Source organism: Phyllobates terribilis, unplaced genomic scaffold (assembly GCF_046119375.1).
Source record: "Phyllobates terribilis strain yellow unplaced genomic scaffold, ASM4611937v1 Scaffold_7__3_contigs__length_470593459, whole genome shotgun sequence".
In the NCBI taxonomy this organism is placed as follows: domain Eukaryota; kingdom Metazoa; phylum Chordata; class Amphibia; order Anura; family Dendrobatidae; genus Phyllobates; species Phyllobates terribilis.
Genome location: NW_027362767.1, coordinates 291,288,659 through 291,315,555, shown reverse-complemented (window position 1 = coordinate 291,315,555; position 26,897 = coordinate 291,288,659). Strand labels below are relative to the sequence as shown.

Here is a 26,897-nt window from a genome sequence, read left to right as displayed (position 1 = left end):
AGTTAAATGGAATGATTCTGCGCTGAGATGTTTATTTCTTGCTGGTCTGAGTGAAAGTGTTAAGGATTTTCTAATTGCATTCCCTGCACCTGAGACTCTGCAGGAAGCTATGCAGTTAGCTGTTCGTGTGGACAGGAGACTGAGGTCCAGGGTGAATGATGTAAAGACTCCTGTAACGTCAGGTCCTAGTTCCCAGAAAATCTGCTCTGACAGCGGAGAACCAATGGAGGTGGGGACAATGTCACTTCGCTCTCAGGTGTTAGAACCTTGCTCTTAGGTTTTTTCTATTGCTGGTCACATGACCTTGTTGGCCTATTTAGTCCTGCTCCGCCCTTCTGGCTTTGCTGGACTTCATTGTATTCTACTCTTTAGCTAGCCTGTGCTTAGTATCTAACTCTGTTAGTTTGCTTGGTCTTCGGACCTCTGTGTTCTATATATTTTGTTTGTTTGTCTGTCTGCTACTATTTCTGTTAGGAGGTATCCATTTTGCTCCCAGTCCCTAGTACTTGTAGGGATTCCTTCCCCACATCTATAGGTCTCCGTACAGACTAGCTGAGGACTTTAGCAGGTCTGATCGCAGGATCAGGTTCCCTGTTACATCGTAGGGATCAATTCTATCGTAGGGACAGATCTCCTCTCTTTCCTTAGCTCTGGTAGCAGAACATAACAGTAAGTCCAGCCTGCAAATTCTCTAAGGAAAGATTTTTCTGTTCCATCATGGTGTCGGTTCTGGATTTGGCTAAACGCCTGCAGGGACTCTCTCTGGAGGTGGCCGAGCTCCATCAGCACGTGAGTAACTGTCCTGGAGCACATTTCTTGGAGCCTAAGGTACGTTTGCCTGATTTATTTTTTGGTGAACACCAAGATTTTTTTTCATTTAAAAATGCTTGCTTATTGTATTTTCATTTGAGACCCAGGTCCTCTGGGGATGAATCCCAGCGCATAGGGTTCATAATGTCACTTTTGCGCAAAGAGCCTCAGGAGTGGGCCTTTTCTTTGCAACCTAGTGATACATGCTTTAGATCAGTGGATAGTTTTTTTTCTGCTTTGGGGCTATTATATGATGATCCTGACCGTGTCTCATCTGCTGAGACTGAGTTGAGACGTTTGAGACAGGGATCAGGTAATGTGGAAAAATATTGTACTCATTTCCGTCGGTGGTCTACTCAAATAGGGTGGAACGATTCTGCTCTGAAGAGTCTGTTTCTTGCTGGGCTTAGTGAAAGGGTTAAAGACCTGCTAATTGCTTATCCCACACCTGAAGATTTGCAACAGGCTATGCAATTAGCTATACGGGTGGATAGGAGACTGCGTGCAAGGGTTAATGAGAGCAAATCCTCTGCTATGTCAGTTTCTGGTCATGAGAATGGGTGTACTGACAGTGGAGAGCCGATGGAGATTGGAGCAATGGCACCTCGCTCTCAAGAAAAGGACCGCAGATTTTCTGAAGGTTTGTGTTTCTATTGCGGAAATTCTGGTCATTTCATTAAAAGCTGTGTGCTTCGTATGAAGAAAGAAAAAAAAATGGTCAGTCATGCCAGTATTGCCTGTTTAAATTCCAAGGGTGTATTTTTAGCTGCTTCCACTATTGCTCAGGAAAAATTAATGGAATTTCGGGTGTTTGTCGATTGTGGGTCTACTCTGAATTTAATTGATGGGGGATTCTTGGAAAAACTCAATTTAAAACCCGAACCTTTGTCATCCCCCATTGCTGTGGTTTCTGTGGATGGCTCCCCTTTGAAGAATGTTACTCTCAAGGTCTGTGAATTTTCTCTCACTATTAATGGTGTTCACCATGAGAAATTGGATTTGGTAGTTTTGAATAACTTGCCTTCTCCGGTGGTGTTGGGATTGCCCTGGTTAAAATTGCACAATCCTGTACTGGATTGGTCTACCAATGAAATTAAATCCTGGAGCCATAAATGTTATGACAAGTGTTGTAACGGGCGTATTGCAGCTGTGGATAGGGGGGAATTGCCTGTTCCTATTCAGGATTTTTGGAGAGTTTTTTCTGAGAAGGAATCGCAGGTTTTGCCTCCCCATAGAGACTATGATTGTACTATTGAATTTGTCCCTGGAGCGACTCTTCCTAAAAGTCGTTTATTTAACCTTACTATTCCTGAGAGAAAGGCTTTGGAGGAATACATACAGACAAGTTTGGCCGCCGGTCACATTAGGCCCTCTAAGTCTCCTGTGGCGGTTGGATTTTTTTTTTGTAAAAAAAAAGGACGGCGGTTTACGTCCTTGTCTGGATTTTCGTGAGATTAACAAAATTACTGTACGCAATCCTTACCCACTGCCATTGATTCCTGATCTGTTTAACCAGTTAGTGGGGGCCAAGTGGTTCTCTAAAATTGACCTTCGGGGGGCATACAATCTGTTGCGCATGAAGGAGGGTGACGAATGGAAGACTGCTTTTAACACTCCTGTGGGTCATTTTGAGAATCTGGTTATGCCTTTTGGTCTTACTAATGCTCCTGCATTTTTTCAGAACCTTATTAATGACATCCTTAGACCTTTGATTGGCAAAAATGTGGTTGTGTATTTGGATGACATTTTGATTTATTCGCCGGATCTGGAGTCTCATTGGCGGAGCGTACGTGAAGTATTACAGTTATTAATTGACAATTCGCTTTTTGCTAAGCTGGAGAAATGTGAGTTCGCTGTACAGAGAATTAGTTTTTTGGGCTACATTATCTCCAGCGAAGGTTTTGAGATGGACCCGGTGAAAGTTCAAGCTGTGCAGGAATGGCCTAGGCCTATTGGTTTGAAATCGATACAGAGGTTTTTGGGTTTCGCCAATTATTATAGAAAATTCATTAAAAAAATTTCTATTATTGTCAAACCTCTGACCGATCTCACCAGGAAAGGTGCTGATGCGGTTCAGTGGACTTCTGAGGCCATTGAAGCTTTTGTGTATCTCAAGGAGAGGTTCACCTCTGCTCCCATCCTTATGCAGCCTGATGTGACTAAGCCGTTTTTGGTTGAGGTTGATGCTTCCTCTGTGGGGGTTGGCGCAGTATTGTCTCAGGATAACGGGGATGGAGTACATCCCTGTGCCTTTTTTTCAAAAATTTTTTCGGAGACTGAACTGAATTACGATATTGGTAATCGGGAATTATTGGCTATTAAACTCGCATTTGAACACTGGCGCCACCTCTTGGAAGGTGCTGAATTTCCCGTTCAGGTTTTTACGGATCATAAAAATCTGATATATCTTGATGCTGCCAAGCGCCTGAATGCCCGTCAGGCTAGGTGGGCACTGTTTTTCTCGCGGTTTAATTTTTCCGTTACTTACATCCCAGGTACTAAGAATGTTAAGGCGGATGCCTTGTCTCGCAGTTTTTCTCCCATAGTCGGTGCTGAGAAAGAGGAGAACATTTTACAAGAAGGTGTTGTGATAGCTGCTTTGGACTCCGTTTTGGAAGATGAGATTCTTAAAGCACAGGAGAATGCCCCATCTAACACTCCCCATGGGAGGTTTTTGTGCCTGGGACCTTTAGGAGAGATCTGTTTGTTGAGTGTCACGAATCTCGGTTGGCAGGTCATCCCGGAATCTCTGAGACCAAGAGACTGGTGGGTTGCAGTTTTTGGTGGCCTGGATGGCAGAAGGAAGTCATTAAGTGGGTGCGTCAATGTACTATATGTGCTAGATCTAAGTCCTCTCATACTCCTTCTGCGGGGTTACTTTGCCCTCTGGAGGTTCCCAGTGCTCCTTGGACACATTTGGCTATGGACTTTATAACTGACCTTCCCCCCTCTGAGGGTTTTACTGTCATCTGGGTGGTCGTGGACCGTTTTAGCAAGATGTGTCACTTGGTTCCCTTCGTCAAACTGCCCTGCGGTAAGACTCTCGCTAAGGCCTTTGTCAAGGAAATTGTCAGACTTCATGGCGTTCCTACTGACATTGTTTCTGATAGGGGACCTCAGTTCGTGGCTCGTTTTTGGCGCGCCTTTTGTGACAGGTTGGGAGTTCATTTGTCGTTCTCATCCGGATATCATCCTGAATCTAATGGCCAGACAGAAAGGAAAAACCAGGATGTTGAGCAGTTCTTGCGTTGTTTTGTGGCAGACAATCAAGACGGGTGGTCTGAGTTTCTGCCACTTGCTGAATTTGCTCTGAACAATCATACATCTTCTTCTGCTGGTTGTTCGCCTTTTTTTTGTTGTTCTGGGAGACATCCGTCGTTTGGGTCGTTCTCCAAGTTGGTATCTGCCGTGCCTGAGGAGGAGAATTTTTCCGGCGATTTGGAGAGAGTTTGGACGGATGTGCGTGGTAATCTTCAGGAGGCTAACAGAAAATCTAAAGACTACTTTGATAGGAAACGACAGGAGGTTTTGTTCGCTGTTGGTGACATGGTTTGGTTGTCCTCTAGGAATCTGCGGTTGAGGATTCCTTCTAAGAAATTGGGTCCCAAGTTTGTAGGGCCCTTTAAGGTGCTTCAGGTTGTCAACCAATCTGCTGTTAGGTTGGAGGTTCCTACCTCCTGGAGAATTAATCCGGTGTTTCATGTCTCTCTGTTGAAAAAAGCTGTTGTGTCGGATTGTGACGCCTCTGCCTCTGTTCCTCCGGTGGTGGAGGACGGGGAATATGAAATTTCTCGCATCCTTAATTCTAGACGGTATAGAGGTAGTTTGCAGTATCTCGTGGCCTGGAAAGGTTTCAGACCCGAGGATAACTCATGGGTGAGGTCGGATGATGTTTCCGCGTCCAGACTTATCAGAGCGTTTCACAGGAGATTTCCTGATAAGCCTGGTCCTAGGGGATCCGGAGGATCCTCTTAGAAGGGGGGGTACTGTTAGAACCTTGCTCTTAGGTTTTTTCTATTGCTGGTCACATGACCTTGTTGGCCTATTTAGTCCTGCTCCGCCCTTCTGGCTTTGCTGGACTTCATTGTATTCTACTCTTTAGCTAGCCTGTGCTCAGTATCTAACTCTGTTATTTTGCTTGGTCTTCGGACCTCTGTGTTCTATATATTTTGTTTGTTTGTCTGTCTGCTACTATTTCTGTTAGGAGGTGTCCATTTTGCTCCCAGTCCCTAGTACTTGTAGGGATTCCTTCCCCACATCTATAGGTCTCCGTACAGACTAGCTGAGGACTTTAGCAGGTCTGATCGCAGGATCAGGTTCCCTGTTACATCGTAGGGATCAAGCTGAGTTCTATTGTAGGGACAGATCTCCTCTCTTTCCTTAGCTCTGGTAGCAGAACATAACATCAGGAAAGAGACCGGAGATTCGCCGAGGGTTTATGTCTTTATTGTGGTAAAGCCGACCATTTGATTAAGTATTGTGAGCGTCGTTTAAGTAAAGAAAAAAAAAGGTCTGTTACGCCCGTATAGCTTGTTTACGCTCTGCAGGAGTGTTTCTTTCTGGGAGTACTACTCTGCAGGGAGATTTGATTGAATTTCAGGTATTTGTGGATTGTGGTTCAACACTTAATGTGATTGATAAAGGGTTTTTGGAAAACCTTAAATTGAAATCCAAACCTTTGTCATCACCTATTTCTGTGGTTGCTATTGATAACACTCCTTTGAAATGTATTACTCACAAGACTGCTGCATTTTCCCTCACTATCAATGGAGTTCACCAAGAAATTTTGGACTTGGTTGTTTAGGATAATTTGCCCTCTCCAGTTGTTCTAGGATTGCCTTGGTTAAAACTGCACAATCCTTTATTGGACTGGTCGACTAATGTGATTAAGTCTTGGAGTCCTAAGTGCTATGATAAATGTTGTAATGGTCACGTTGCAGCTGTGGAAAAAGGGGAATTACCTGTACCTATTCAAGATTTTTGGAGGGTTTTTTCGGAGGAGGAGTCGCAAGTTTTACCTCCTCATAGGGATTATGATTGCGCAATTCAGTTTGTTCCGGGTGCTACTCTTCCCAAAAGTTGCTTGTTTAATCTGACTATCCCTGAAAGAAAGGCCTTGGAAAAGTACATAGAGACTAGCCTGGCTGCTGGTCACATTAGACCTTCTAAATCGCCTGTGGCAGTTGGATTCTTCTTTGTTAAAAAAAAGGACGGCGGTTAAGTCCATGTCTGGATCTTCGTGAAATTAATAAGATTACCGTTTTTAATTCCTACCCATTGCTGTTAATTCCTGACTTGTTTAACCAGTTAGTGGGAGCCAAGTGGTTCTCCAAAATTGATCTCCGGGGGGCATACAATTTGTTACGAGTGAAGGAGGGTGATGAATGGAAAACTGCTTTTAACACTCTGGTAGGTCATTTTGAGAATCTGGTGATGCCTTTTGGTCTTACCAATGCACCTGCATTTTTTCAGAACCTTATTAATGATATCCTGAGACCTTTGATTGGTAAGAATGTGGTTGTGTATTTGGATGACATTTTGATTTATTCACCAGATCTGGAGTACCACTGGCAGAGTGTACGTGAAGTTTTGCAGTTATTGAGTGAAATTTACTCTTTGCTAAACTTTAGAAATGTGAGTTCGCTGTGCAGAAAATTAGTTTTTTGGGCTACATTGTCTCCAGCGAGGGCTTTGAGATGGACCCTGTGAAGGTTCAGGCTGTGCAGGAATGGCCTAGGCCTATTGGTTTGAAATCTATACAGAGATTTTTGGGTTTTGCCAATTATTACAGGAAATTCATTAAGAACTTTTCTGTAATTGTTAAACCTCTAACCGATCTCACCAAGAAAGGTGCGAATACGGCCCAGTGGACTACTGAGGCCAATGAAGCGTTTGAGTATCTCAAAGAGAGGTTCAGTTCTGCCCCTATCCTTATGCAGCCTGATGAGACCAAGCCTTTTTTGGTCGAGGTCGATGCTTCATCGGTGGGGGTCGGAGCAGTTTTGCCTCAGGAGAACAAGGGTGGAGTACATCCTTGTGCCTTCTTTTCGAGGAAATTTTCGGAAACCGAACTGAATTATGATGTTTGTAATCGGGAGTTGCTGGCTATTAAACTTGCGCTTGAACATTGGCGTCATTTTTTGGAAGGCGCTAGATTTCCTATTCAGGTTTTCATAGATCATAAGAATTTGATCTATCTGGATGCTGCCAAGCGCTTGAATGCCCGTCAAGCTAGGTGGGCACTTTTTTATCCCGGTTTCATTTTTCTGCTACCTATATCCCTGGTACTAAGAATGTTAAAGCCAATGCTTTATCTCGCAGCTTCTCTCCTACGGTCGGTGCTGAGGAGGAGGAGAGCATTTTACAGAAAGGAGTTGTGGTGGCGGCTTTGGACTCCGTTTTGGAGAATGGGATTCTGAAAGCTCGAGATGATGCTCCATCTAACACCCCCCATGGGAGGTTGTTCGTGCCTAGAGCCTTTAAGAGAGATTTGTTTGTGGAGTGTCATGAGTCTCGGTTGGCAGGTCATCCAGGAATTTCGGAAACTAAGAGACTTATCAGTCGCAGTTTTTGGTGGCCTGGATGGCAGAAGGAAGTCATCAAGTGGGTGGTTCAATGTACTGTGTGTGCTAGGTCAAAGGCTTTACATACTCCTGCTGCGGGGTTGCTTTGCCCTCTGGAAGTTCCTAGTGCGCCTTGGACGCATCTCGCAAAGGATTTTATTACTGATCTTCCTTTGCCCAAGGGTTTTACTGTCATCTGGGTGGTCGTGGACCGTTTTAGTAAGATGTGTCACTTGGTTCCATTCATTAAGTTGCCCTGCGCCAAGACACTCGCTAAGGCGTTTGTTAAAGAGATTGTCAAACTCCATGGCGTTCCCACAGATATTGTTTCTGATAGAGGACCTCAGTTTGTGGTTCACTTTTGGCGTGCTTTTTGTGACAGGTTGGGAGTCCATTTGTCATTTTTGTCTGGTTATCATCCTGAGTCTAATGGACAGACTGAAAGAAAGAACCAGGATGTTGAACAGTTTTTGCGTTGTTTTGTGGCAGACAATCAAGAGGTGTGGTCTGAGTTTCAGCCTCTCGCATAATTTGCTCTTAAAAATCATACATCCTCCTCTGCTGGGTGTTCTCCTTTTTTTTGTTGTACTGGGAGACATCCGTCTTTTGGTTCGTTCTCCAAATTAGGGTCAGCGGCGCTGGAGGAGGAGAATTTTTCCGGTGATTTGGAGAGAGTTTGGACTAATGTACGTTGAAACCTTCAAGAGGCTAACAAGAAGTCCAAGAAGTATTTTGACAGGAAACGTAAAGAGGATTTGTTTACTGTGGGTGGCATGGTTTGGTTGTCCTAGAAGAACCTGCGGTTGAGGATTCCCTCTAAAAAACTGGGTCCTAAGTTTGTGGGTCCATTTAAGGTGCTTCAGGTTGTTAACACGTCTGCTGTTAGGTTGGATATCCCTACTTCCTGGAAGATTAATCCTGTGTTTCATGTTTCCTTGTTGAAAAAAGCTGACGTATCTGATAGGGACGCCACTGTCACAGTTCCCCCTGTGGTGGAAGACGGCGAATTTGAAATTTTACGTATCTTGAATTCTAGATGGCATAGAGGGAGATTACAGTATCTTGTCTCCGGGAAGGGTTTCCGTCCCGAAGACAACTCCTGGGTAAGGACGAATGATGTCTCTGCTCCTAGGCTTGTTAAAGCTTTCCACAGGAGGTTTCCGGATAGGCCTGGGCCTGGAGGATAAGGAGGATCCTCATAGAAGAGGGGGTACTGTTAGAACCCTCCTGTTATTTTTTTCTATCTTGTGTTTTGCGGTCACGTGACCATCTGCCTATATATTCCAGCTCCGCCCTTCTGGCTTTGCTGGACTTCAGTGTTGTTTGACTGTTTTGCTAGCCTGGTGCTTTTGTGCCTATCTCTGTCAGTTTGCTTGGTCCTCTGGGACCTCTAGTACTTTTTGTCAGTTTGTCTTTTGTGTTCTACAACAATTTCTGTTTAGGAGGTGTCCCATTTTTTGTCCCAGTCCTTAGTTCTTTTAGGGACCCCTCCCTTATTTCTATAGGTCTTCGTTCAGACTAGCCGAGGACTAAGGCGGGTCTGTTCACAAGGAACAGGCAGCCCGCTACATCGTAGAGATTCAGCTTAGCCTTACTGTAGGGACAGCTTTCCCCTATCTTTCCTTAGTTCTTGTTGCAGATCATAACAGCAGACTTATGAATACGCACTGTGTGCTGCGGGAATTCACCGGTTTCTGAGTCGTAAGTGGAGAGAATCCCTGCAGCGCACAGTGCATGTGCTGGGGGATTCATAAGTCTGCAGTCACACAGACTTATTGGTTTGGACCGGACAACCCATTTAATAGTATCTAAGGGCACTAGTTCAGGGCTTTAGTAATCTTTATATTTGGATGGTATCCCTTCATAAGCGTGCATAAATGGGAAAGTGATGTAGGAGGGGTAACAAAAGACCAAAGGGAAAATATTTTGGAGTCAATTAATCTGCTATCTTTGAGTGAGGTATAAACAGGAAGCCTGATGCAGCGGCACAGAATATGCAGACTCAGTGGTAAAGTTAAAAATTGGCTATTTATGAACTATTTTACAATTCGAGTAGCCAAAGATGCAAAGTCTGGCAAATGACAATTCACAAATCACAAAATGTTAAGCTGTTATACAATACTTTGACTTATTGGTTTGATATACCTAAACACTAACTTGTAGAGTAAAATCTAAATCACAACATTAGCTAAATAATACATTAAAGGGGTATTCCCATTTCCAAGATCCTATCCCAATATGTAGTAGGTGTAGTATTAATAATATTAGAAAATACCTCCAATTGGAAATGTTGTATAGTTTTTCTGATTCGCTATGTCTCTTTCCTCATGTGCAGGCATAGCAAGACCTTAGGTATCCATGGTTACAACCACTAGCAACTAGCTAACTAACTGTCACCATATCAGTGGATGTAACCATGGATACCTAAGGTCCTGCAATGCCCTACATGGGGTATGTGACATAGCGAATCAGAAAAACTATACTACATTTCTAATTGGAGGTATTTGCTAATATTATTATTATTACGCCTACTACACATTGGGATAGGATCTTGGAGATGGGAATACCCCTTTAACTATATTTATGAAAAATGCACTGGTCCGTAATTTTTCAATGTCAGTGTCATCACTATAATGGTCGTTACCTAACTTTACAGTTCATATAAGCTGAGTAAATGCAAACTAGGAGCACAGAACAAACCATGGCAATGCATATAACTTCCCTGTGCTTTCCTGAGACTGAGGAAGCATGTGTGAGTAAGGAGTGAGAACAGCAGCATAAACAAGTTGCCGGGACCAGGAATACAGGGCTGCCGTCAGGAATTTCAGGGCCTCATACTGGCAACATTTTTGGGCAGCCTTGAGACTCCGCCCCAGGCTCCACCCCAGCTCTGCCTCCACCTCTCGAACCTTCCCCAGTCTCACTGCCCACTTTTGGAAAAACTCCGCTTCTGCACCACGTCCTCACCAAACACATATTAACAGTTCCCATCGAACACCAGATCACATACAAATCCATCAGATTTTGTTTTGGCCAAAAGATTTTTTAAGCCACCACCATGACAAGGTAGACTCTTCTGGCTGGGCCCTACTCTACTCTAACCTATTAAACATTTCTTAAAATAGCCAATACTCTTTTTAGGTATATTTTTCTTTTTCTTTAAGGGAATGTGTTACATACATTTTTTAAAATGACCAGTAATATCACATACAAGGGACAAATACCATCACACCATGGCCGGACCACATATTACCACCACATAGTGGCTGAATAATATGTTACGCTCACGCCTGGACTGACTGGCGTGAGCGTGGTTAGTGGTCCCACTGGGCCACGAACCGAGGAGTGCCTGGAGGGGCGTGACTAGGGGCCTTGCCAGATCCGACCACGAACACACGGTGGCTTAATCGACTCCGTAGTCTGAAGAGGGACGTGGGAGGTGGCCCAGGTGCTACTCCAGGTCAGACCCCAGTCACAGCTGTTGACCCATACGGGGGAATGCAGTAACGGGCAGGCACGGCTGGTATGCAGACAGGTGGGTACTGGCAGGCACGGCTGGTATGCAGACAGGTGGGTACTGGCTGGCATGGCTGGTATGCAGACAGGTGGGTACTGGCTGGCACGGCTGTTATGCAGACAGGCGGGTACTGGCTGGCACGGCTGGTATGCAAACAGGCGGGTACTGGCAGGTATGCACACAGGCGGGTACTGGCAGGTAGGAAAGCAGGCTGGATAGGGACCAGTACAGACTGGGATACAGGAACAAATACTGCCACACCATGACTAGACCACATATTACCACCACATAGTGACCGAATAATATCACCTGCAAGGAACAAATACCTCCACACCATGACTGGACAACATATCACCACCACATAGTGACCGAATACTACAATACTGATCATTAATAAAAAAAAACACAATACTAAGATTATCATAAGTGCCATTATACACAGGAGCTCTGTATATAGCATCAATGTACATGTAATACAGTGATCACCAGCGACATACACAGAAGCTCTGTATATAGCGTCAGTGTACAGGTAATACATGGATCACCAGTGACATTATACACAGGAGCTCTGTATATAGTGCATAGTGTACAGGTAGTACAGGGATCACCGGTCACATTATACACAGGAGCTCTGTATATAGTGTATAATGTACAGGTAGTACAGTGATCACCAGTGACATTATAAACAGGAGCTCTGAACATAGTATTCAGTGTATAGTGTCAGTGTACAGATAGCACACTGACTCACCGCTGATGTCTCTAGTTGAAGTTCTTCATCTTCTCTTTTCTCCTTAATCCAGCGCAGATCCATCACTTCTTCCAGCCAGGACCCATCTCTGCATAAAATAACACACATTTATCTAGAGCACCACTTGCACACTTGCAGAGCACATTCCCCAACTTCTACACTACGCAGCTGAATACAGACGTGAACCCACCATTAATATATAATTAGTTATTATACAACCCACTACATTGTAATCCACCACTGTGCCCCCACTAACTATAAATAGCCACTTTTCCCACCCAATAAATATATAAATTAATTAGCACCTGTACTCTTTCCCCCAACTCATTACCAGTCAGACTCCATCATCCTCAACGCCCCCACACTCCGTACCTCCCGCTCCCCCGATTCATTATATTTACATGCCCCCCTCCTCCCCAATTCATTGTCATGTCCTCTTTCTCTCCCACCCCATCCTCAATTCATCATTTGTTCTGCCCACCCTCCATTCATCATTTGCAGTCCCCAGTCCCCCACCCTCAATTCATCATCTGCTCTCCTCAGTCCCCCACCTGCAATTCATTATTTGCTCTTCCCCCACTCCCAATTCGTCATTTGCTCTCCCAACCCCCCACTCCCAGTTATTCATTTGCTCCCCCACTCCCAATTCATCATTTGCCCCCCCACTCCCAATTTGTCATTTGCTTCCCCCCTACTCCCAATTCATCATTTGCTCTCCCCTTACTCCTAATTCATAATTTGCTCTCCCCACCCCTAATTCATAATTTGCTCTCTCCACCCCCCACTCCCAATTAATCATTTGCTTCCCCCCACTCCCAATTCATCATTTGCTTCCCCCCCATTCCCAATTTGTCATTTGCTCCCCCCCCCTTCCAATTCATCATTTGCTCTCCCGCCACTCCCAATTCATCATTTGCTTCTCCTCCACTCCCAATTCGTAATTTGCTCTCCCCCCACTCCCAATTCATAATTTGCTCTCCCCCTAACTCTCAATTTATCATTTGCTCTCCCCCCACTCGCAATTCATATTTTGCTGTCCCTCAGCATCATTTAAAAGAATTTTAAAAAAAGTTTTCTTACTTACCTCTCATACTATCCCCTGCAGCTCCACTTCTGGACTGCAGCATCCTGGAGCTCGGTTTAGGCGCATACGCAATGATGTCATCGCATACGCGCCTTCACCAGCGCATCACAGAAGAGGCAGAGGGACTCCCTTAGAGCTGCACGGCCATTCAGTTTTGACGGCTGTGAGAGCTAGAGCTCCAAGGCTCCCTGCGCGGTGGAGATGTATGCTTCCGGCAGTGCTCCGGCACAAGATGCCCCGGCACAGGATACCCCGGGGCCCCGGCACAAGATACCCCGACCCCGGCACAAGATACCCCGGGACCCCTGCACAAGATACCCCGGGGCCCAGTGAGCAGAAGCACAAATGATGGGGGCCCACACTGGGTCCAAGTCCCTCCTCTTTACTCCTGTTCACCGGGCCCCATACAGCAGTAAGGGCAGTAATGCCCTGATGGTAGCCCTGCAGGAATATGAAGGAGGGAGAGCAGTGCTGGAGAGGACAGGCAATACATTATGTGAGGGATAGTTTGAATGTGTACTGACAAAGTTTATTCTTCACTTCCAGGGTGATGTTTTACAGCTTGTATGAGACATGTCATAGCTGTTTCACTGCTTTCCCAATTATAACTGTGCGCTCTTTGACAAGTCAAATACAAGCTTTGTAGATGCACATTACACACGGTCATGTTTTTTTTTTCTATGCTCATAGCCTGCATCTATACAGCTTGTATGTGACATGTGAACAAGCAGAGAGAGATGCTATGAATGGCAAATACAATCTGTGAAGAAGAAGGCATAGGACACAGGCACGACAGTACAAACAGTATAGTTACGTAAAACATCAGGATTGGTCAGGGCCTGGTTTGCATAAAGAGCAAGAAGCAAGCCATGCACCCTTGTTTGTGCCCTAGCTTCCCCGAACGGAGGAGGATTACTCTGGAGCAGCTTGAGAGTAGTTCCATGAAGCACATAAGGTGGCAATTGAAAGCAATAATATGGTTATGAGCCTTTATTGTTTTTTATGTTATACTGATGTGAATACATTATCTCCTCAGAGAACCCCTTTAAGGTCAAAATTGGCTCTGTCACAAATGAAAAAAAAAACATTGCCAAGCATAAAAAAATACATGTAACACAAAAACCTGATTTCAACATTAGATCATTTTCTGTTGATATCTTCTCTTTAAAATATGTTTTCGTACACATATTGCTAGTACATGCATGTCTGCTGCCCATATTTAAATTGGATAGCAGACAGAGAGCATACTGATCAATGTCATTAAATAGGGCTGCTCATCTGATACAGAGTGTCCGTGTTTTAAAAAAATAAAATGACAGCAATTTTTATTTTACTCACAGCGCTTTACAGACATTATCAGCACTGTCACCATTGGGGCTCACAATCTAAATTCCCTAGCAGTATGTCTTTGGAGTGTGGAAGGAAACCAATGCAAACATACAAACTCCTTTCAAATGTTGTCCTCTGTTGGGTTTGAGCCCAGGACCCCAGCGCTGCAAGTCTGCAGTGCTAAGCACTGAGCCACTGTGCTGTCCTAGCATGAACTAGTCTTCCATATTTTGGATGAGACTCATTTATTGAAGTCTATGCTTGTGCAAAATAAATAGGATCCAATATGGACTATCAGTTTTGCATCTGATTGTTATGTATACATTGCAATTCTTAACATAGGAAACTATTTGGTGTTGCAAAGAAGGAAGATCATTGAGGACACTTGACATGTCCAGGTGTAGAGTGTGGTTGGGCAGCACGTGCTCATGAGAACGCTGAAATCAGTGCCCTTAGCAAACACCAAAGTGCAGAGAATTGAGGAAAGCGATGATCTATGCGGGCACTAGATTTCTTGGCAAGCCCCTGACATCACAGACACATTCAACAGAGAGTGAGGTGCTAAGGATGGAAATAACCTAAGGAGTCAGAGTTTCGTCAAGTGTTTTGTGTGGAACAAAGCATGTTGCACCTCATTTACATATTTAAAAAATCGTGGATTTCACCACATTCAAACAACTAAGAGTGTATACAAGGGCATTAACGCGTTTATATTTTGCTGACCTACATGTTCATAAAAATAGTTGAGGGAGGTTGATCTTGCTGACAAGTTCCCTTTAAGTAGAAAATAAACATATAAAGGTGCATTTTTCTGTAGGCTGTGGCATCCATATTAACCCCTTTCTGACATTGGGCATACTATTCCGTACCTGCGCACTGGGCCAGATATGGAATAGTACATCCTGGCGATATGGCCCGCACACAAGCTGCGTGGGTGCGATCACTGCTGGGTGTTAGCTGATTGTCACAGCTGACACCCTGTACTATGTGCAAGGAGTGGTGCTGACTCGCCCCCTGGGCATGTGTTGTGTAGGGAATACCCGGAGCCGGATTGCTGGGGGTTGTAGTCTCCGTGGCGCTGACCCGGTCCGTGCCCAGGGTGGTCAAACCAGTGGCAGTCTATTTGTATTGTAATTGTCCGACTACGCCACCCGTGGATTGCGGTCAGTGGGGACCGCCGCTGCGCTGCAGACCGCTGAGGCTGATGTTATATGCGCAGCCAAGAATGGGATAACTCCCCACGGGAGAAGTATTGCCTCAGGGCAGCTAGAGTAGATGATGGTAGTGATGGTGTGAGCGTCCCAGTACTAATGGTGCTGGTGCGGCGATGAAACACAGAGACGTGTGGTTGCAGTTTCCAATGCTTTACAGTTCTTTACTGGTCCTAGTCACCTCGGTACCGGCGGTGACTGCCCAAGCCGTGCTGCGTCCACCAGGCAAGGGGCTCGACCAACTCCCAGGCAATTCCAGAGCGTGGCACAGGACTCCTTTCCTTTCTCTGGCCGTCCCCACCAGTGACCCACCTTTGTCCAGCTTCCTCGGGCCTTCTGTTGGCGAAACCTATCTCCGGTTTCCCTGACCCTATGCGGTATGCTTTCCTGGTGGATGTAGTGAGGGGTCGCACCAAGACGTGGTAACGACCTTCGGTCTTTGGCTGAGGAATCTGTTGCCTCCACCAATTTGGGTTCTGGTACCCTGTTCTGCCAACCCGTCACCCGCAGTCTCCTGGGTCCTTAGGGTTCCCTCTGTCCTCGTGTCTCTGGGCCTTTCCCTGTGTTCCTGTTCCTTGTTTCCTTTCCTTTCTGTTCCTTCTTCTCTCTCTCTCTCTCTCTCTCAGGCTCCAGCCTCCTGACAAGGCCTGCCTGCGGAGCAGAGCCCATGCAGGGGCTCTGCTTCCTGTCTTCTCCTCTCACTCTTAACTTCTTCTCTGCACTGCACACTGTTCTAAGATGGTGCCCACCTTTTATACCTCCTTCTAACGCCCGAGCCCAGGTGACTAGCAACCAATGGGCTCCTACCTATGCCCAGAGACCCACCCCTATCTGCTCCTACACCACTGGGTTTTTCCTCCCCCTCCCCACTCCAGCCAGGAACAGATGCTGTCGTGCCTGCACTTCTGTCTAGTGGGAGCACCGTTGAGCTGTCCCTCGGAAATGGGGTGTGTGTGTTGCATGCAGCTTACTGAGCCCTAGTCCACACTCCATCCTTACCCGGGAGTGGAATACCACACCTCTGGTTCGAGGTGCAATACCCCTGAAGCAGCCGAGCCCTCGGGGTGCTACAGTGCCACACCGCTCACTGCACATTAACCCCCGAAATGCTGCGATCGAAGTCGATCGCAGCATTGTGGGAGCAAGGGGGGGGGGGTAAATGCTGATAATTACCTCATCTCCGGTGTCCCACGGTGTCTGTGCCGGTCCCGGATGTTGTCATGGTGCCCGATGTCGTCATGACAACGTCGGGGTCACCAGGAGGCAAGAAGTTACTTTGGTCATGCGCAGTGCGTGACCAAAGTAACTTCTGCATGTAGCGCTGACAGGCTGTATATAGCATAGGGATGCTGCTGCATCTCTATGCTATATAAGCGATCAGGCTGCAAAAAGTGAAAGTCCCATAGTGGGACACAGTGTACAAGTAAAAAAAAGTGTCAGAAAGTGAAAAAAAAAAAAAAAAAATTGTAAAAATATAATAAAATTTTTAAAAAAAAATAATGACAAAAAATAAAAATATATTGTACCCATAGATAAATATTATTATGAAAAAAAACTTTAACAAACAATAAAAGTACACATATTTGGTATCACCGCGTCCGTAACCACCTGACCTATAAAACTGTCCCACTAGTTAACCCCTTTAGTGAATACGGTAAAAAATAAAAATAAAAAACGAAGCAAAAAACTATGCTTTATCATCATACTGCCAAATGAAAAATGAAATAAAACGCAATCAAAAAGACAAATGTAAATAAAAATGGTACCGCTGAAAACATCATCTTGTCCTGCAAAAAACAAGCTACCATACAGCTCCATCGGCCAAAAAAAGTTATAGCTTTCAGAATAAAGCGATGCAAAAACAATTATTTTTTCTATAAAATAGTTTTCATTATGTAAAAGCGCCAAAACATAAAAAATACAATATAAATGTAGTACCGCTGTAAATGTACTGACCCGAAGAATAACGCTGCCTTATCAATTTTACTACACGCAGAGCGGCATAAAAAAAACAAACAAACAAAAAAAACAACTCCTGAATTGTTGTTTTTTGTTTATTCTGCCCCCCAAAAATCGGAATAGAAAGCGATCAAAAAATGTCATGTGCCCGAAAATGGTACTAATAAAAACGTCAACTGTCCCACAAAAAACAAGCTACCACATGACTCTCTCGGTCGAAATATGGAAAAATTACAGCTCTCAAAATATAGCGATGCAAAAACTAGTCTTTGCAAAAAAAAGGGGTTTTTTAGTGTGTGACAGCTGTCAATCATAAAAACCCGATATCAATCTGGTATCGCTGTAATTGCACCGACCTATAGAATAAAGTCGTCTAATCACTTATACTGCACGAGGAACGGTGTAAAAAATAAACTCTAGGGTTAGGGTTGTGCTAGGGTTAGGGTTGTGCTAGAGTTAGGGTTGGGCTAGGGTTGGGTTAGGGTTGTGCAAGGGTTAGGGTTGGGTTAGGGTTGAGCTAGGGTTAGGGTTGGATTAGGGTTAGGGTTGTGCTAGGGTTAGGGTTGTGAAAGGGTTAGTGTTGTGCTAGGGTTAGGGTTGGGCTAGGGTTAGGGTTGGACATATGGGGTATGAGCTTACTCAGGAGAAATTGCTCAACAAGCTGCATGGTGCAATTTCTCCTGTTACCCTTATGAAAATGCAAAATTAGAGGCTGAAATATATTTTTGTGGGAAAAATGTGAACATTTTATTTTTACAGCTCAATGTATTAAACTTCTGTGAAGCACCTGGGGGTTCAGGGTGCTCCCCACACACCTAGATAAGTTCCCTGAGGGGTCTAGTTTCCAAAATGGGGTCACTTATGGGGCGTTTCCACTGTTTAGACACATCAGGGGTTCCCCAAACGCGACATGGCGCCCTCTAATTATTCAAGCAAATTTTATATTCAAAAAGTCAAATGGCACTCCATCCCCTTCGAATCCTGCCATATGCCCAAACAGTGGTTTTCCCCCCTATATGGGGTATTGGTGTGCTCAGGAGGAATTGCATAACAAATTTTGGGGTCCATTTTTTCCTGTTACCCCTGTGAAAATAAAAAAATTGGGGTCTAAAGTAAAATTTTTGTGAAAAAAGTTAAATGTTCATTTTTTTCTTCCACATTCCAAAAATTCCTGTGAAGCACCCAAAAGGTTAATAAACTTCTTGAATGTGGTTTTGAGCACCTTGAGGGGTGCAGTTTTCAGAATAGTGTCACTTTTGGGTATTTTATTTCATAAAGGCCCCTCAATTTCACAATGTGATGTGGTCCCTAAAAAAATGTTTTTGTAAATTTTGTTGGAAAAATGAGAAATCGCTGGTCAACTTTTAACCCTTATAACTCCCTAACAAAAAAAATTTTGGTTCCACAATTGTGCTGATGTAAAGTAGACATGTGGGAAATGTTATTTATTAACTATTTTGTGTGACATATCTCTCTGATTTAGGGGCATGAAAATTCAAAATTTGAAAATTGCGAAATTTTCGAAATTTTCGACAAATTCCATTTTTTTCACCAATAAACGCAAGTGATATCGAAGAAATGTTACCACTATCATGACGTACAATATGTCACGAAAAAACATTCTCAGAATCAGGGGGATCAGTTGAAGCGTTCCAGAGTAATTACCTCATAAATTGACAGTGGTCAGAATTGTAAAAATTGGCCCGGTCATTAACGTGCAAACCACCCTCGGGGGTAAAGGGGTTAATGTTCCATATGCCATGTTCCTCACTTTTCAGGCCTACCATAAAATAATATTTAGCTGTGTTTCTTTTAATATGTTTTTGTGTTTTTTTTTTTTTTTTAACATACAGTACAGACCAAAGTTTGGACACACCTTCTCATTTAAAGATTTTTCTGTATTTTCATGACTTTGAAAATTGTACATTCACACTGAAGGCATCAAAACTATGAATTAACACATGTGGAATTAACACATGTGGAATTAACACATGTGCTTTGCACACTCTTGGCATTCTCTTGATGAGCTTCAAGAGGTAGTCACCGGAAATGGTCTTCCAACAATCTTGAAGGAGTTCCCAGAGATGCTTAGCACTTGTTGGCCCTTTTGCCTTCACTCTGCGGTCCAGCTCACCCCAAACCATCTCGATTGTGTTCAGGTCTGGTAACCGTGTGTAACATACCTGGCGGCGTCCTTGCATAGTGGTCCATTTCCCACTGTGCAGGAGCGCGCACTTGATCTCCTGTCCAGAATGTCTCTCTGGCTTCCCTCCATGCTGTCTGTTTGTGTCTGTTTCTGCTGCTTAAGGGCGGCGCCCGATCACTTCCTGCCTTTTGTACCTGCTGTGGGTCACACCCCTTGTGCGTCCTCAGCCTATTGCTGTCTGTCACTTGGTATATAGCTCGGCAGCTCCCTTCTATCCCTGCCTGAGCATAGTGTTTTCCTTCAGTGTGTGCTTGCACTCTGAAGGTGCCAGGTCCCGTCTTTGTTTCCTTGTCTGCCTTTCCTGGAGGCTGTATTTCCAGGCCTGTCTGAACTTAGTCCTGTATGTCTCCTGCTTTGCGGTATTAGTTCCCGTGTCTGAACTAAGTCCTGTATGTCTCCTGCTTTTTGTATCAGTTTCCGTGTCTGAACTGAGTCCTGTATTTCTCCTGCTTTGCGGTATTAGTTCCCGTGTCTGAACTAAGTCCTGTATGTCTCCTGCTTTTTGTATCAGTTTCCGTGTCTGAACTGAGTCCTGTATTTCTCCTGCTTTGCGGTATTAGTTCCCGTGTCTGAACTAAGTCCTGTATGTCTCCTGCTTTTTGTATCAGTTCCCGTGTCTGAACTGAGTCCTGTATGTCTCCTGCTTTGCGGTAATCAGCTCCCGTGTCTGAACTGTGTCCTGTATGTCTCCTGCTTTGCGGTATTAGTTCCCGTGTCTGAACTAAGTCCTGTATGTCTCCTGCTTTGCGGTATTAGTTCCCGTGTCTGAACTGAGTCCTTTCTGTGTTCTTTTGTCTGTCCTGTCTGAACACGCTCTTTGCCTGTTCGTTCCGCCTCTCTGGGGGCCGTATTCCCAGACCCGCTCCTGTATCCCGCTGCAGTGTCGGTCTCCTCCGTACACTCAGTTCCAGTCTGAACACTCTCCTGTCCTTTACCTGTTTTGCCTCTATGTCCGTTCCCTTCCTTTTTCTGCAGAGTCTGAACTCGTACCTAACTCCTGCTTGTTTTCTCTGCAAGTACTGTGTGAGTATCTGGCTCTGTCTTTCCCTTCCTGTCTGTTCCGTGTGAACAGAGCCCTGTCCTCCCTGCTCAGCCTTGTCTGCACTCTAGCAGTGCTTGCCTGTAACCCTCTGCCTGTATTGTTCCTGAGTCCCGGTGTGTACTGGGTCCTATCCCGCCTGTGTTCCTACCTGCTAGTGCCTCCCTGTCTGCACTCTAGCTGTGCTTGCCTTTACCCCCCTGCCTGCATACCCGCCTGCCTGCATACCAGTCGTGCCTGCCTATACCCACCAGTCTGTGTGCCAGCCTACCAGCCTGTTCCTGTATTCCCCTGTGTGGGTCAACAGCCGTGTCCGGGGTCTGTCCTGGAGTAGCACCTGGTCCCTCTGCTCGGTTCCTCCTTGGTGCACTGGCGTCGTATGCCGTCGTGCGACCCTGGTCGGATCGGGTGAATACTTAGTCACGCCCCTCCAGGCATTCACTCTCCGGCACGGTCCAGTGGAATCACTACCAATCACACGCACACGCCGCTTAGCCCGGGCGTGTGCATAACAGCATGCTCAGGCCATGGTTCCCGTTGAGCCCCACGGCCTTCGCCCTCTGAGAAGTTTTCCAGCGAATATATGCATTAAAATAAATAAATAATTTTTTTTTCTCTTAGCTGAGTTCCAGGCGAAATTACGCACCGTCCAGATGGATCTATCAGCTCTCGTTCCTGCGGATCCGCCACGTTACTATGGGGATCCAAGACAGTGTCGTGCATTTGTGGAGCAATGCATGCTACACTTTAAGGCCTACCCTCTCTACTTTCCTTCCGATTGGGCTAAAGTGGCCTTTATGATGTCTTACCTGGCGGGTGATGCCTTGGAATGGATCAACCCCCTATATGAAACACAGGATCCGATCCTCCGGGACCTAATGGCCTTCCTGGTGGCCTTTCTAATGGTCTTCGATGATCCTAACCCGGAGGCTCCTGCTGAAGCTTCACCTCCCAATATCCCGGAGCAGCCCCGATGGGTAATGTGTGTGGGTAGCGCAATAGTCCTCCAGCCCAATGAGACTACTGCCCACCCAGAATCCTCACAGGGTGACTACGCTTTCCGGAATACTTCTCTCAACCTCAAGAGGCAGTCCAGACGTGCTAGACGTAGAGGCAAGCCGTCTCGCCAGGGTCTGTCCTCCCTGAGACCTCCTGACCCCAACCTTGAAGTCCCTACTGAAGCTTCATCTCCCTGTATCCCGGAGAAACCCCAATGGGTAATGTGCGTGGGTAGTGCACCAGTTCTCCTGCCCGAAGAGACTTCTGCCCATCCAGACTCCACACAGGAGAACTTCCTGCACCCGGCATCAGATGCTTCTCTCTCTTTAACCGGTGTGCATGTCCAAGGATGCTCCAAAGCTGTGGTTACCTCTGAGTCTGTGCACCTCTACTACCTGGCGGAGGATCCCCTGTTGCCTCCTGAATCCTCCGGGATACCACTCGATGACAAATGGAGAGAGACTTCTCTACACCCGGTACTCAATACTTTGTCCGCTTCGTCCTGTGAGCCTGACAATGGGTACCCCAAAGTGGTAGTTACCTCCGAGTCTCTACACCCCTCCGACCAGGCGGAGGATCTCCAGTTGTCTCCTGAACCCTTCGGGGTGCTACCTGGTAACGAAAGGACAGAGACTCTCCTATACTCTGTACCTGATACCTCGCTCGCTTCGTCCAGTGAGTCCAACCTAGTGTACTCCGAAGCAGAAGTTACTCCCGAGTCTCTACACCCCTCCGACCAGGCGGAGGACCTCCAGTTGTGTTCAGAACCCTTCGGGGTGCCACCTGGTGGTGAATGGACAGAGACTTTCCTATACTCGGTACCCGATACCTCGCCTGCTTCCTCCAGTGAGTCCAACCTAGTGTACTCCGAAGCAGAGGTTACTCCCGAGTCTCTACACCCCTCCGACCAGGCGGAGGACCTCCAGTTGTGTTCAGAACCCTTCGGGGTGCCACCTGGTGGTGAATGGACAGAGACTTTCCTATACTCGGTACCCGATACCTCGCCTGCTTCCTCCAGTGAGTCCGACCTAGTGTACTCTGAAGCAGTTGTTTTCTCTGAGCCTCTGCACTCTTCTGACCCGGCGGAGGACCTCCAGTTGTTTCCTGAATCCTCCGGGGTACCACCAGATAACAAAGAGACAGTGACTTTTCCTCATTATGTACCTGATAACCCGTCTATTTTTTCCTGTGAGCTTGACAAGATGTACCTCGAAGCAGAGATTACCCTCAAGTCTCTGTCCCCCTCCAACCCAGTGAACGACTGGTCCTCGAATTCCCTGCGGAAGATTCTGGCAGGTCTGAAGAAGAGGGGGCGTAAGGGGGGAGGTACTGTAACATACCTGGCGGCGTCCTTGCATAGTGGTCCATTTCCCACTGTGCAGGAGCGCGCACTTGATCTCCTGTCCAGAATGTCTCTCTGGCTTCCCTCCATGCTGTCTGTTTGTGTCTGTTTCTGCTGCTTAAGGGCGGCGCCCGATCACTTCCTGCCTTTTGTACCTGCTGTGGGTCACACCCCTTGTGCGTCCTCAGCCTATTGCTGTCTGTCACTTGGTATATAGCTCGGCAGCTCCCTTCTATCCCTGCCTGAGCATAGTGTTTTCCTTCAGTGTGTGCTTGCACTCTGAAGGTGCCAGGTCCCGTCTTTGTTTCCTTGTCTGCCTTTCCTGGAGGCTGTATTTCCAGGCCTGTCTGAACTTAGTCCTGTATGTCTCCTGCTTTGCGGTATTAGTTCCCGTGTCTGAACTAAGTCCTGTATGTCTCCTGCTTTTTGTATCAGTTTCCGTGTCTGAACTGAGTCCTGTATTTCTCCTGCTTTGCGGTATTAGTTCCCGTGTCTGAACTAAGTCCTGTATGTCTCCTGCTTTTTGTATCAGTTTCCGTGTCTGAACTGAGTCCTGTATTTCTCCTGCTTTGCGGTATTAGTTCCCGTGTCTGAACTAAGTCCTGTATGTCTCCTGCTTTTTGTATCAGTTTCCGTGTCTGAACTGAGTCCTGTATTTCTCCTGCTTTGCGGTATTAGTTCCCGTGTCTGAACTAAGTCCTGTATGTCTCCTGCTTTTTGTATCAGTTCCCGTGTCTGAACTGAGTCCTGTATGTCTCCTGCTTTGCGGTAATCAGCTCCCGTGTCTGAACTGTGTCCTGTATGTCTCCTGCTTTGCGGTATTAGTTCCCGTGTCTGAACTAAGTCCTGTATGTCTCCTGCTTTGCGGTATTAGTTCCCGTGTCTGAACTGAGTCCTTTCTGTGTTCTTTTGTCTGTCCTGTCTGAACACGCTCTTTGCCTGTTCGTTCCGCCTCTCTGGGGGCCGTATTCCCAGACCCGCTCCTGTATCCCGCTGCAGTGTCGGTCTCCTCCGTACACTCAGTTCCAGTCTGAACACTCTCCTGTCCTTTACCTGTTTTGCCTCTATGTCCGTTCCCTTCCTTTTTCTGCAGAGTCTGAACTCGTACCTAACTCCTGCTTGTTTTCTCTGCAAGTACTGTGTGAGTATCTGGCTCTGTCTTTCCCTTCCTGTCTGTTCCGTGTGAACAGAGCCCTGTCCTCCCTGCTCAGCCTTGTCTGCACTCTAGCAGTGCTTGCCTGTAACCCTCTGCCTGTATTGTTCCTGAGTCCCGGTGTGTACTGGGTCCTATCCCGCCTGTGTTCCTACCTGCTAGTGCCTCCCTGTCTGCACTCTAGCTGTGCTTGCCTTTACCCCCCTGCCTGCATACCCGCCTGCCTGCATACCAGTCGTGCCTGCCTATACCCACCAGTCTGTGTGCCAGCCTACCAGCCTGTTCCTGTATTCCCCTGTGTGGGTCAACAGCCGTGTCCGGGGTCTGTCCTGGAGTAGCACCTGGTCCCTCTGCTCGGTTCCTCCTTGGTGCACTGGCGTCGTATGCCGTCGTGCGACCCTGGTCGGATCGGGTGAATACTTAGTCACGCCCCTCCAGGCATTCACTCTCCGGCACGGTCCAGTGGAATCACTACCAATCACACGCACACGCCGCTTAGCCCGGGCGTGTGCATAACAGCGTGGAGGCCAGGTCATCTGGCGTAGCACTCCATCACTCTCCTTCTTGGTCAAATAGCCCTTACACAGCCTGGAGGTGTGTTTGGGGTCATTGTCCTGTTGAAAAATAAATGATGGTCCAACTAAACGCAAACCGGATGGAATAGCATGCCGCTGCAAGATGCTGTGGTAGCCATGCTGGTTCAGTATGCCTTCAATTTTGAATAAATCCCCAACAGTGTCACCAGCAAAGCACCCCCAAACCATCACACCTCCTCCTCCATGCTTCACGGTGGGAACCAGGCATGTAGAGTCCATCCGTTCACCTTTTCTGCGTCGCACAAAGACACGGTGGTTGGAACCAAAGATCTCAAATTTGGACTCATCAGACAAAAGCACAGATTTCCACTGGTCTAACGTCCATTCCTTGTGTTCTTTAGCCCAAAAAAGTCTCTTCTGCTTGTTGCCTGTCCTTAGCAGTGGTTTCCTAGCAGCTATTTTACCATGAAGGCCTGCTACACAAAGTCTCCTCTTAACAGTTGTTGTAGAGATGTGTCTGCTGCTAGAACTCTGTGTGTCATTGACCTGGTCTCTAATTTAAGCTGCTGTTAACCTGCGATTTCTGAGGCTGGTGACTCGGATAAACTTATCCTCAGAAGCAGAGGTGACTCTTGGTCTTCCTTTCCTGGGGCGGTCCTCATGTAAGCCAGTTTCTTTGTAGCGCTTGATGGTTTTTGCAACTGCACTTGGGGACACATTAAAAGTTTGCCCAATTTTTCGGACTGACTGACCTTCATTTCTTAAAGTAATGATGGACACTTGTTTTTCTTTACTTAGCTGCTTTTTTCTTGCCATAATACAAATTCTAACAGTCTATTCAGTAGGACTATCAGCTGTGTATCTACCTGACTTCTGCACAACACAACTGATGGTCCCAACACCATTTATAAGTCAAGAAATCCCACTTATTAAACCTGACAGGGCACAACTGTGAAGTGAAAACCATTTCCGGTGACTACCTCTTGAAGCTCATCAAGAGAATGCCAAGAGTGTACAAAGCAGTCATCAAAGCAAAAGGTGGCTACTTTGAAGAACCTAGAATATAAGACATATTTTCAGTTGTTTCACACTTTTTTGTTAAGTATATAATTCCACATGTGTTAATTCATAGTTTTGATGCCTTCAGTGTGAATGTACAATTTTCAAAGTCATGAAAATACAGAAAAATCTTTAAATGAGAAGGTGTGTCCAAACTTTTGGTCTGTACTGTATATAGTTACATATGTGTTTCAGATGACTTATATAAACATAAATAGTTAATATGTGATAGTAAGGTAACCTTAAAGGATTTTCCCCTATAAATATTTGGTTGAAATAATAACAGCCAGCTTTACATTAAAACGTAGATGGCAATGAAGACTGGAAAATGCTGGATAGATGCTGGAAAGCCTGAACTTGCAAATGGATTTCTTGGACTTGCATTAAATGTAAGTAAATTCTTTCTAGATGCTGTTAGCTTCACATAAAGCAAGAACCGTGACTTGATATGTCTGCTTATTCTGTTTCTACTAGAATCTGGAAAAATTGTATTCCATGATGACTCAAAGAAGCAACAAAGAGACTGATGTGAATGTGCATAAAGCCCGCATAGAACAGGATATTTTCAAGGTGTTAACATATCAAGCTGAAGCTGTAAGTCAAATCAATCGTATTTTTTTTATCCTATCAGTTCTGTAAGAAACTTGCCCAAATTTCAGAATGTGCCATCAGCCGGGTGGGTGAACTGAGGGAGAATGATGCCGTGCTACCCACTCACCAATGTAGAGGACAGCGGCTCCTGCTACACTTACAGTCAGTGCCCACATCAAAGCAATGTGCAGCCTAATGGGGCAGGACCAAGTGCAGAGGAAAGGAGAAGGAAGCAGTCTCATCCAAACTCACTCCTCTCTGCCTTGCACTCAGAAGTGTGACAAAGAGTACCCCCTGATACTCTAACCTGCGCGTTTAGCTCAGCTGCTCCTGCTTCACCAACCTGTGGCCATTCACCACCCACATCGAAGCAATGTACAGGGATGTAAAGCATAATGTAGGCAGTACCATATGTGGGGGAGGTGCTCACTAGCTTTTGCACACAACGGTTCCAGCTGAATTCAGGCAACTTCTCATGCAGATCAGTGTCCAGCCCATAGATCTTAACAGCTCATTTACATATTTAGAAAAATGTGGAGTTCCTTGGAATAAGACATCGGATACAGTATCAAGATATCATTTTATTCAGCTTCCTATGACCTACATTGGCTATTGCTATCAACCTGCAGATATAGGCTTAATCTGCAAGTTAATAACATTACAAAGGTGCTCAACTGATGTACATCAAGTGTGGCAACCAAGAGAAAATTAACTTTATTCTTCGTGGGAGCCGCCGGCTTTCAGCCCTAAA

At 45.8% G+C, this 26,897-nt stretch overlaps 1 protein-coding gene across 1 annotated transcript in view; it reads left to right on the top strand.

Annotated features, from left to right (window-relative positions):
- TEX11 (testis expressed 11) overlaps positions 1-26,897 on the top strand; it is a 321,481-nt gene that overhangs the window by 13,652 nt on the left and 280,932 nt on the right. The window contains exons 4-5 of the mRNA XM_073642366.1: positions 25,864-25,944; positions 26,030-26,149. Of these exons, the coding sequence (XP_073498467.1) occupies positions 25,864-25,944; positions 26,030-26,149 (201 nt within the window). The remainder of the gene's footprint in view (positions 1-25,863; positions 25,945-26,029; positions 26,150-26,897) is intronic.